Source organism: Eptesicus fuscus, chromosome 14, assembly GCF_027574615.1.
Source record: "Eptesicus fuscus isolate TK198812 chromosome 14, DD_ASM_mEF_20220401, whole genome shotgun sequence".
Taxonomy (NCBI): Eukaryota; Metazoa; Chordata; class Mammalia; order Chiroptera; family Vespertilionidae; genus Eptesicus; species Eptesicus fuscus.
This window is the reverse complement of record NC_072486.1, coordinates 15619244-15631882: the sequence shown is the minus strand read 5'-3', so window position 1 is coordinate 15631882 and position 12639 is coordinate 15619244. Positions and strand designations below refer to the sequence as shown.

The window sequence follows — 12639 nt, the reverse complement described above, 5'->3', positions numbered from 1 at the left end:
ATTGCTGAGGTTTTGAATCATGGCTTTCTTGAAGCCACTGTCTTTCAAAACAAAGACATCAACAAGTTATTGTTATTTTTGATACTTGCACTTTTTGAATACTTATATGAAATAGGCGATAACAAATCTAACACTCATGCTAGTCAAATAATGTTTGTATAGAAGAGGAATCTTTCAGTTTTATCTTTTCTTCTTTTTTGCCCCCTGAAAAGTCTTTTTTAGAACCATCTGTACTAGAACATTTCTGGAAAGTTTTCCCCTAATAAAAAAAAAAGCTGAAGACACAAGTGAGGCAAAATAGAGAAAGAATAATTTTAGTGGGTGCTCGGGAGAGATAACAGCAAATGCAAGAACTGTTTCAGTTTTATCTCCTAGTCCTTTGGTATTTCCTTGCCTCGTGAAAATCCTAAAAAATGTTCAGTCCTTTAAAACATTAGTTATACTCTTCCATTAAATATCAGGTGTGGTCCTCCATTGCTCATGTTGTCTGTCATTTCCTGTTAGGAAAATAACACGAATTAATTAACATTTCTTTCAGAGTAAGACATTGATTTGGTTAATGGGTTTGCAAAACAGACATTTCAAGCCATTGAAAAACTTGCTGAGTTTTGGGGAAGGTCAAGGATTGATACTGCTGTTGCGTTTGAGGAAATGAAATTTCATGGCTTCTCGGGCACATGAAAATGCTGAAGTGACAGTCTCTGAGACCAAAGTCTTCTGCCCTCACAAACAGTTCATTCTCTCCCCAGTCCCGATTCCCCGTTCGTTCCTTAACTCTCTTTTGGGAAGACCTACCTAGAAAGAAGAAGACGGTTATATGCCCAAGTTTCTCCAGTGCAGGCTCCTTTGCTGAGCATGTCAACCAAGGGCCAACGAGGGGTTACCTTCATTCTACAGAAAAGTGTGTGGCCTTTTTGCTAAGAACTGAAAAAGGCCCCCGAGGGGACTGCTGCTTACTTGTAACTATAAATCACAGTGGAAAGAGTAGTTTTCACAACACTGTTACTCATACAGTTAAAAAAAAAATTCTTAATAGGTTTTTTAAGGGATCAGTTATTAAATTAATAAGGAAAACTACATGGGAAGGCAATAAAACTTAAATATAAAAGATAACCCAACATAATAAGTTCCATTTGCAGTGATAGGAAATATATTAATTTAAGAAAAATTTAGAAGCTTTCCATTTGTGTTTTATTCAACATTAAACTCTTCCCTACACAATGAAAGGTAGCGAGGAGATGTGCGGCCCATTCACATTTATAATGGTTAGTGCACCAGATTATAAATAATGTTTTGGCAAAACTATGTAAAAGTAGATGACAACATCTTCCCTCACCTGAACAAGACTATTTAATAATTCAAATGGAGTTTATTTTCTCAATGATTTCATGCCTATCAGTTTATATTGACTTTCGGTTTGGATGAATGAACAATTACGAAGTAAAGCGTTTGCTGTTATAAACTTTAGAAACTCTTCCAAATATTTATTTGAAAATGAGAAGTCATCCATACCTCATTTTTAGCCTTTATCTCTTTGAAAATTCAATACAGAAGGTAAAAGAGTGAACAGGCTTGCTTTTTTTGGATTGGGTGGTTTTGAAAGTTGCTTAGGAGGAGCAATGAGGGACTTGAAGTTAGGAATCGGTCTGGTGTTTGAGTCTTACTTTTGAAAACTTTGGTCTTTTAGAGGATGGGTAGAGTTTCTTCCAAGAAGATTGTGGGAAAGGAGACACTAGGCACTGGAGACCTTTCCTCTCACCTCAAGACCTGTCTTTGCACGCAACATGCCCCATCCTCTTCCAAGCTCTAGGGGGTTGGTTCCTGGGCAGCCAGTATGTCTCCTCTAGTAAGATGGCAAGAAATTACTAGGGAAAAAAAAGCCTAAAAACTCAAACCCCTTTAGGATAAGGCTCTGATAGGAAGTGGAGAACATCCCTTGAGCCAGCAGCTAGCCTCAGTGGTCTGGTGATGGTTCAGCTAATTGAGGGGCTGGCTCTGTTAGTGATATATGAGGTGGAAGTAGGTCTAAAAATACACTGAGATTATTGAGCTGTGGTTAAGTTAGTAGATAAGAAACCTGATTTGAGGCTTCATTCAAGAACTCAGTGTTGGTGGCAAGATAAGTAGAACTAATCCCTCCAAAACAAAACAATCTTAAACAAAATTTACTCATACACCTTTTTCTGCTTTTCCTACTAGAACAAAAATACAATTTCCTAATGAATTTATAAGAAATAAGTTCCTTAGATTTCTTTTCTCCTCCTAAAATGACTTTGCATTAAAAATATAGCTTCAAAACTATTTTAAAAATTAATCTAATGTATAATCTTTTATTGCAGGATTTTAAAAAATCCAGTTTTCAGAAATATTACCAAAAAAAAAAAAAAAAGAATTTCCTTAACTAAATTCATCCTAATACAGATACAATAAAATTATTGATAAAAAAATAACAGTGAAAATCAGTTTTTAACTGGATGAGTATCTTTAGGTTATTTGCAAGTAGGCACATGCAACTTAACGAGATTATACCCTAACTTTGGGCCTGACCAAATGGGAGTATTTGCAAATGGACGTACTGTCTGCAGTTGGACCACGGTATCTGTGTGACCGTCTGTAGTTTCAATTCTATTGTTTAACCAAACCAAGAATGGTGACTACTTTCAGCAATCCAAATTAAGGGAGCTAAATTTGAAATGCATCACATCAGATAATTTTACCAGAAGAAAGTTTCCCTACAGAATTGTTTCTGTCTTAGTGCCAGACTTATCTGCTCATGCAACGTTGGCATGAGGCAGATGCAGTTTGTCTTTATCAGCTCCATCTATGATTAAAAACAAAACTCTGGTCTGTGAAGGATGAGACTGAGTTGGAATCATGATGTAGCAGAGAATAAAGGAGTCAGGAATCATCCAAGCAGAAAGGTGTTTGGATGCTTAGAGGAGGCTGAATATTTTAAATACTCAACCAAGTTTCAAGCTGCAAAACTCGGACATGTAGGTTATGGCAGGTCCTCAAAGTCGCTCTCATGAAAGCAGGACTTTGAGGAACCACATCCAGCATCAGTCAAGGCTGATCTGCTGACACCATGGCTTCCTGGAAGAGGCAGCACTTTGGGCAGTGACATTACAACATGGTAACTCCCTAGAAATTCGCGTACCTTGTAGGTAACTCTGGTGTCGGGGGCACCACCGGGCAGCTGGGCAAGTCGGTTATTTCAATAGCCCTCAATCTCTAATATAAATATAACAATTATACAGTAAATATTGCACACACATATACACAAAAAACTACATCACACTAGCATATAAAATAGAGCATGATATAGCCACTATCTAAACATATAATAATAATCTACTTTGAACAACTCATTTCTGTAAATGACCAGTCTTACTATTAACTCTTTTTTCAAGGACATGTAAATCTGTTTAAAATTGCTTTCTTGAAACAACTTAAGAGTATTTATTCTGTTTATTGGGATGTATACAAAATAGAAACACATAAAACCACAGAATAAATACTTTTTCTTCAAAACAACATTCTATAGAAATACCCAGCACTAATTCTTGCTATTCTTTCCTCCATTCTGTGGTCATGCAGTTTTATTTCCCTGATCTCAAGTAAAATATGATGTAGCTATTATCTTAGTGAGTTTATGTCACAGATACTTGACTTTTCCTTAATAAATCCAGTAGCAGGAAGTAAATTTTAAAACATATGCAAATATAGTAGAAACACAGACAGCTCACTATATCATTTGTCCTTTTCTGTGGTAAATGTAACTTCCTGTTTGAATGGGTTTCATGAAACAATTATGCAAGGGACACTGTTTAAAATACAGGCAAAGCTACCCAAATATGCATGACGTGTAGACGAGAATTAAGTGAAAGCTTTATGTGAATTGCAATTTCTGCACTGGTAGGCAAGGCTTTTTGTTGCCTTATTAAAAGGCCCTTTTATGCTGGAAAATCTAATTTACATAATCAAATGCATCTCCTTACAAGCACAAGGGTGGGCTAGAAAGGCGAATTCATCCGATTTCTAAAACTGGGGTTATTGAGTTGAGAGTGTACTTAGTGTTTTTCCTCAGCACAATACATAAAAATCCATCTTTATTAGGCATTGGATATTTTATGAACTCTTATTTTAGGAGCTGTGCTTTTGTATAGAGAGGCTACAAAATTATGCTGAAAATAAGTATACCCAGAACTGCAGAGAAAAAAAGTAATAAATTCCTATCCTTAGTCCAATGGGACCTTCATCTCACAAAATCTAATTTCTCACTTTCTCATCTAAAGCAACGCGTTGGTTCACCTAGATTTGCCTGCGGTCTTCATCACATACCGGCCACCAGAGGAAAAGGGACGAGACTCACTTTCTCAGCCATCTCATGGGAGTGGTGCAGGGAATGCTCCCTCTCCGAGAACATCCTCCTCTGTTCATAGCTGGCCAGTCGGCAAGTGAGCCAGGAAGAGAGGGTGCAGCCCCCGATCCCAATGCACGCCAGGGACATGGAGGCCAGGTGCAGCGGGTAGAGGGAAGAGGTCCTCCTTGTCACGGCCCGAAGGAACTGAAAGTTCAGGATGCCCCCGATGAGGCCGCAGATGCAGCAGGCGGAAAAGAGGATCATCTGGTAAGAAGAAAGGAGCGTTAACGTCGAGAAAGGACGGTTGAACTGCAATCAAGATGCTTTTGGTGCTTCCTACAGGACAGGAGCTGTGCTTTCACCAAGATTCTTTGTCATCGGACTGAATGGAGAGGGCATAGACCACAGTGTTCCCAGAATGAAGCGCTGACTATACAGAAGCCAGGGACACATCTTAAGAAAACTCTGAAGTGAGCAGAATTTGTCTCCTAGGTAGATTCAGATTTAACTAATATTGATTTAGTATCTACTATGTGCTACTATGCTAGGAACTTGAACAGATATCTCAATGAACCCATCCAGCAATCCTCTGAGAGAGGCAGGTAACAATCTTACTCAGGGACTGAGCCCATATTTTCTGACTCCAATCCAGTTTCACTATGTGAAACCCCCTCGCCCCCAAAATACCTAAATACCTTTTCATTGAACTGCCATTAGTTCCACAGGCTTCAGATATTTATACTTCTTTAGCTTTGTGATGTGAGGGAATTTAGTTGACTAATTTATAAAATTTTTATTGTGTGTGTATTTATTTCCCCAAAGGAGCTTCAGGGACTCCCCGTGAACTGACCCTTCATCTTGCAAATCTTGTGTTACCATGTGACACCAAGTGAAGCATACACAGTAGGTATTCCCACAATGCACTTGGACTGGCTGCTTTAGAGAAACTCCGTGGCTTTGCTTTTGATCCTCCTATTGGCTTGATGTGGGTCTCTATTAATAGAACCAAAGTGTTTTTTTATTCAAAGTAAATATCACAGGGTCTCTGGTAGAACTAAGTATAATGCCTGCTGTGTAGCAAATGTTTTGTGAATATTTAATAAATTTAATAGAATATTCTAATAGCTTTAATAATTTTATCTAGGGTTTTCATGATACCTTACAGTGTGATGCTAATTTAATTATCTAAACTTATTTCCATCATTCTCCTGGCACAGCATCTGTTCCAGTCACCTCTCTTATCCATCGATATAGCTTGTACATTCCTACCTCAACAATATGTTCATTTCCTGAAAATAACTTTGCTTTTTTCTTTGGACTCTTAGATGGAAGGCCCAAATCCTGTCCTAACTTTCTCAGAACGTTTCCATGATTTTACTGATCTCCTCCTTTGGCATAAATCTTCAGGGCAAACAGCTATACAACTGACCTGAGCATTTAATTCTACAATATCAGGTATTTTGGCTGTTGACAGTTGAATCTAGCAAGCACGTATTGAGCACCTAGCATCTGTTAGGTCTTGAGTGAGGTAGCAGTTGGCATTACAAAAAAGAACAGCTCATAGTTATTCCCCTTGAGTACATTGCAGTCTTGGAGAAGATCCAACATTTCAAAAAGCACATGTGAAGAGAGGTGAATGGGTTGCCCTCAGAATAGGGAGCAGGGGAATTTAGCCCAACCGGTGGTTTCAGACAAGACTTCCTTGACCATATGTCATCTAAGCTAAGTGCATGCAGTTCCCAGTAAAGGGTAAGGCCATGGATGCAAGAACTAGCACAATAAAATAGCATGATAGACAGAAAGAACTACAAGTAGTTCCTTTTATTTCTCTAACTTAATTCAGCACTCCTTATGGTCTGTCTCGTGGTACTTATCACCAAGGCTAAAAATCCAGTGATGGATAAGTAAATATTTTTTATAGCGATTAAATGTAATACTAAGTATCAATTACCAAATAATTGAATCATCCCAAGTGGGAACCTGTAGCTCCCAATTCTGGTAGAATCAACCAGTTATATTCCATTTCAAAGTATATTCAGGAAATGTAGTTTCTTGATAATATATTTTGGTGTTTAGTCATTCTCAGAAAATATGAAAAGATATTAAATGTTAGCTTTTTATTAAGTCATTACTGTTAATTAAGAAAAATGGCCAATTCAATTGACTATTAGAGGAAAATATATTTCTTCTGATGTTTTTCTTAGTAATTCTTTAAAGGCACCAGACTTTATTAACAGGTGCAGATAGAGCATTCTCACCTAGGAATTAAAATGTAAAATCTATACCCAAATGTATGCATATTTGCATATAAATTATTTGGTTAATCTCATCCTGTGCCCTGGCCCCGGTTCCTCTGAGATTCAACAGTCTGTTCCATGGATCTATTTTGTTCGTCAGTATATTTTGTTCAGAGTAGGGAGCAGGGAATTTAGCCCAACCAGGGGTTTCAGACAAGACTTCCTTGACATGAGTGAGATCATGTGACACTTGTCTTTCTCTGACTGGCTTATTTTACTTAGCATAATACCACTCTTCAGGTCCCACATGTCTAAGCAATGGGGCCTTCATCCTTTTTGTCACAATAGATATTTTCACAGAGAAAGATGTGATTAGAAAAGGAGATAAATAAAATAGCTGCACTACTCCCCATTCCCTGCTCTCCTCAGATAATTGGTCTCCGCTTGGAAACTCTTTTTAGGCTCAAAGATCACTTCCTAGGGTCCATGTATATTATTCATTTTGCCAAGCTTTAAAGGTGTATTTTCCTATTGTACTCAATAAAGTAAACCATGCCTTTTCCTTCTTTCCAAACGCTCATAAAATGCCGTGGAAGGCAGCAGGGAAGCCACATTCGAGCACTCAGAGGCTGTCCTCCAGCCAACATCGGAGTTAACTGGGAGCATGTTGCATACCCCGAAGCCCAGGATAGCACCATAAAGCATCTGAAAACACTTACATTTGCATTCACAGTAATAAAAAAATAAAATAAAACATCTTTGTGAATTAACTGTCACTATAACAACACAGCTGTTTCGCTGCTTTGTAAAATTAACTTGACAGTCAAACAAAGCCAGCAATCCGTAGGCCCAGTTCCATATTTAAACAGTTAAATCTCCCATGAACTCAAGTTATGTCTTTTTCAGTTTACTGAAGGATTCATGCGAATGTTTAGGAGTCTATAAATTGGAAAAGTGGATACTGTCATCCACAGAAGTCATAAAAGCTGCATATTCATGGATTTACAGAGTATATCAAAGCCTTTCTTTCTCTCTCTTTCTTGCCTTCTTTCTTGCTTATAATCTGTAATAATCTTTTTTTAATCCTTACCTAAAAATATTTTTCCATTGATCCCTAGATAGAGTGGAAGAGAGTGGGAAAGACAGAGAGAAATATCGATGTGAGAGAAACACCTCGATTGGTTACCTCCTGCATGAGCCCCAACCAGGGCCTGGGCCTGGGGAGGAGCCTGCAACTGAACTACGTGCTCCCAACCGGAATCAAACCCGGGACCCTTCGGTCCACAGGCCGATGCTCTATCCACTGAGCAACTGGTTGGGGCTCTAATAAGCTTGATGGTTTTCTTCTTTGAAGATAAAAAAGCCAAGATTTATTTGTCAGTCTTTTTTCTACCCTAAATGAGTCACATTCAACATATGAAAGTTGACTAGTCACCATTTCCATTTCTGAGTTCTGACATTTCAAATACTTCAATGCACAATGCAAACAAGGCAGAAACTTACGATAAGTCCAGACTTTTTTTTGGCGCACAATATTCCACATATGCCACAAAGAAGAAACTGAAAAGGAAAAGAACAACAATCATTTCACATCCAAAGATAAAAGAATGCCTAGTTTTTAGCTTGTAGTTCACTCATGACATTTGCTCCAGGGAAGCTGGAAAAATTTATGCTCTCATTAAGCTGAAAGGAACATCCTCCATTCCAGAATAGGAAGGGATAAAAGTGTAAGCGCTAATGAAAGTTTGTTTTTGCCAGGTTGATATGGGTAACTGCGGGATCTAAGCAAAACTTGAATCAGTTTTACCACCAGGCAAAATTAGGAAGTAAATGAATGTAGATTTGTTCCTCCTATGTCCATGCATCGTCTTCTTGTCCTTTCCCACTTTCTCAGGGAGAACACTGGTGTGATACAATCATTCCTACTAAGCAATCAGAAACCAATGGGCTATCTTACAGGTAAGGAATCTAGCACTAATGAAAAGATAAGGCATCAGACAGGGACATGTTTTTCTACAGAGACATTCTTTATACCTCTCAGGTAAAATGGCTACCCCCTCCTTCTGCCAGAAATACTGTCCTTGGAGATACGTCAGAAGAACACAGGGGATGATGTTACAATAGTTCCCCCATCCACTGGGGACACATTCCAAGACCCCCATGGATGCCTGAAACCGCAGAGTACCAAACCCTAATATACACTTCATTTTGTCCTATTCATACATACCCATGATAAAGTTTCACTTATAAATCAGGCACCGTAATTTATAACTAATAATAAAAGAAACAATTATAATAATACTAGAGGCCCAGTGCACGAATTAGTGCACTGGTGGGGTCTGGGGCCTGCCCTAATCAGGGCCAATTAGGTCAGGCTGGCCAGGGAGAGAGGCCACGGGCAGTTGGCCAGCTGGCCTCACCCCCTGGTTGAACTCCCAGTTGAGGGGACAATTTGCATATTAGCGTTTTATTATATAGGACTAGTGTCCCGGTGCATGAAATTCGTGCATGGGGGGGGGATGTCTCTTAGCCCAGCCTGCACCCTCTCCAATCTGGGACCCCTCGGGGGATGTCTGGGACTGCTGGCTCCTAACCGCTCACCTGCCTGCCAACCTGCTTGCCCCCAACTACCCCCTCTGCCAGCCTGCTCACCCCCAACTGCCCCTCCCCCGCTGGCCTGATGGCCGCCAACTGCCCCCCTCCTGCTGGCCTGATCGCCCCTAACCGCCTCTGCCTCGGCCCAGCCTCCATGGCTTTGTCCGGAAGGTCTCCTGGAAGGTCTCTCAGTCTAATTAGCATATTACCTTTTTATTAGTATAGATACTGTAAAAATTATGCAAATGAAGTCTCTTTCTCACTCTCAAAATATTTTATTGTACTGTACTCACCTTTTCACTTAAAGGAAGCACTTTATGGCTTCTCTTTGGCATATCCAAATTGCCAGCATCACTACTCTGGTGCTTTGGGGCCATTATTAAGTAAAAGAAGGGTTACTTGAACCCAAGCCTTTGATATCACAACAGTTAATGTTATTTCATCACATTACTCAGAATAAGGTGTAGATTAAACTTATAATCTTTTTATTTTTGGAATTTTCCATTTAATATTTTCAGACAACAGTTTTCTACAGGTAACTGAAAGAGCAAAAAGCAAAACCATGGGTAAGGGGGAAATATTATATTGATGGCATCTAATTTCTTGTAAGAAAATACATGGGTCACCTATTTGCTTTGCAAAATTAACTGCATCAATTTACCTATCAATGATAGTTGTCAAAAAACAGTAAATTGTTCAAGTTATATAGAAACAGGGCCATTTAAATGCACATTTATACATAATTCTGGTTGAGAGAAACCCATGTAATAAAAAAATCATTCATTAATAAATAGTAAGCTTACTAAGGGCTTTCAAATTAGCAAAGAAAACTTTGAGTTGTTTTAAGACAGCTTATTGAATTTTTTCCCCACATATCATTTACCCACCTCAGATGAAATAATTTTCACTGGACTTTATTTCTACAGAAATACACTCATTGGTAAATAGAAACAGGCTTACTTTTTCCTCCTCAAGATAATGAACTGAATCTCAAAATGAGCTTTAATACATTGATAACCTTTAAAGATTTTTATATGATTTTATCAAAACCAGTCAATTTTTTTAAAAAAAGAAGCATTATGCTAAGCGAAATAAGCCAGTCAGAGAAAGATAAATATCACATGATCTCACTCATTTGTGGAATATAATGAACAACATAAACTGATAAACAAAAACAGATCCAGAGACAGAGAAGCATTAATCAGACTGTCAAACCTCAGAGGGAAGGTAGAGGAGGGTGGGGGGTAAGGGTGAGAGATCAACCAAAGGACTTGTATGCATGCATATAAGCCTAACCAATGGACACAGACACCAGGGGGGTGAGGGCATGAGTGGGGGGGGCAATGGGAGGATAAGGACACATATGTAATACCTTAATCAATAAAGGGGGGAAAAAAGGTGTAGAAAAAATAATAGGAAAACACAGACAAATGTTAAATGTTGACTGATATGGGAGAAATCTTTCTCTGGTTCAAAAGTGCATTTTCCTTGTGTCTGGATTAAAAGTTTGGTGATTTGCTTTGCTACCACCAATTCTTGAATGTTTTTATTCTACTTCAGTCACCGGTTAAAGAATGATAACTGGACTCTTTTAAAAGTGTTATTTTGTAGTTTAGTTCACAAAATGCCAGTGTGCTGAGCAATTCCTTTTTTTTGGGGGGGGGGGGGTGGGGGGGGCGGGGCAGGATACTGTGCTGATAGGATTGTGATTTTCTTACAGGACACCCTGGCTAGACATCTAAGGCTGTCTTCTATGCCATCGGCTTCCTTCCATTTGGGATCCCATGTCTCTAGTGATTCCAGTATAAATTACCTGTGTAAAATGGGGAAAGTTTATTAAGTTGGAAAGCCTGCCTGATGGCAGTGATTCTTGGCTGCGTATTAGCTTTTAAAATTCCTGATACCTTGACCAATTAAAAAACCAGAATTTCCAGGTTGGGACTCAGGCATCAGTATTTTTAAATCTCTCCAGTATTTTAAAACCTTCAGTGTGTTCTCAACGTCCAGAACTGCATGCAGGGTGCCCGCCAGTGCTTTATCAGCAGAACTGCTCACTTTAGAGCTCACCGCTGAGGCACCGATGTTCCCCTTAATTACTCTCAGGGAGATAGGGAGGAACACGAAGCTACGTAAAGTGCTCTTCAAGGGAGAAACATCAAGTGCTTGTTTATGACGTAAGGTCAGAGTGTCAGAACTGTTTGGTCTCTAATGGATCTTAAAAATAGAGATCCTTATTTCATTATCTTTTAACTTATTCTACCCAGTGCCTTTCTTTCATCATTGCAAACATGTTTTCTCCCTAAGCCCCTAATCGTTTCGAAATTTTCTTCAATTTTTAGTTAACTAGACCTAAAATTGGGCAGGGCACACTATTATCTGGAAGAATCTGACTAAATTTATATTGGGAATTGAGAAAATAGGCATAAAAAGTCACATATACAAATAATCATCATTGTAAAAAGTATTGGAAAGTAATAGATTGAAATCAAACAAGACCAACGACAAGGAAATAACAATTGAATTAAAATATGGGCAAAAGGTCTGAACAGACCTGACTAAAGAAGATCTGCCAATGTCAAGTAAAAGTAGGAAAAAGCATCCAGCATCATTTGTCATGAAAAATTATGGATTTAAACAACAATGAAGTGGCACCACACGCCTATTAAATGGCTAGAATACAATAAAACAACAACAAACAAACTGGTGATATCAATTGCTGGTGGTGTAGAGTGACAGGAATTTTCATTTCTTGCTTGTACGAATGGAAAATGGTACAGTTATTTTGGAAGTCAGTATGGCAGTTTCTTACAAAGCCAAACACAGACTTTCCATATGATCCAACAATTGTGCTTTTCGGTATTTACTCAACTAACTTGAAATGTTATAGCAGTGTTAGCCATCATTGACAAATACTGAAAGCAGCCAAGATGTCTTTCAGTAGGTCAGTGGATAAACTGTGGTATATCCATACAATAAAATACTATTCAGTGATATAAAGAAATGACTTCTCAAACTACTCAGAGACATAGATGAAATTAACGTATATTGCATACATGCAATATTCATATGTTGCTAAATGAAAAAACAGCAGTCTTTAAAGGCTGCATAATGTATATGATTCCAATTATATGGCATTCTGAAAAAAAGTGAACAATAGGGATAGTGAAAAGAGCAGTAGTTTCTAGGGTTTGGGAAAGGTAGAAAGAGTTGAATAGATAAATAGAGGACATTTTTAAGACAGCAGAACTATTCTATATTACACTGTAATTGTGGGTACATGATACTATTGTTAACAAAGAATAAATCCTAATGTATGCACATTTAAAAATTATTTAGGGGATCAGGGGAATCCCACGATAGAAAGCAGAATGTGATGACAAATCTAACTGTGTAACAAATGTATAAAGTACTTTCACTGAAGGAGATGGGAGAAAAGATACTGGT

General features: G+C 38.4%; 1 protein-coding gene and 1 long non-coding RNA gene across 4 annotated transcripts in view; one reads left to right on the top strand and one right to left on the bottom strand.

Annotated features, from left to right (window-relative positions):
• Positions 1-298: 298 nt before the first annotated feature.
• TMEM196 (transmembrane protein 196) overlaps positions 299-12639 on the bottom strand; it is a 46074-nt gene continuing 33733 nt past the window's right edge. For 2 of the 3 annotated variants that reach the window (XM_028155987.2, XM_008148314.3), the window contains exons 2-4: positions 8104-8160; positions 4373-4627; positions 299-497 (exon numbers count right to left, since the gene is read on the bottom strand). In XM_028155987.2, coding sequence (XP_028011788.1) covers positions 438-497; positions 4373-4627; positions 8104-8160 — 372 coding nt within the window. In that variant the 3' untranslated portion in view covers positions 299-437. Of the gene's footprint in view, positions 498-3157; positions 3232-4372; positions 4628-8103; positions 8161-12639 lie in introns of all 3 variants that reach the window. The other variant, XM_028155979.2, reaches the window with a different exon arrangement.
• Positions 5717-11120, top strand: LOC114234082 (uncharacterized). The gene is made up of 3 exons (XR_003620276.2): positions 5717-5818; positions 8495-8559; positions 10916-11120. It is a non-coding gene; the product is annotated as an uncharacterized LOC114234082 (long non-coding RNA).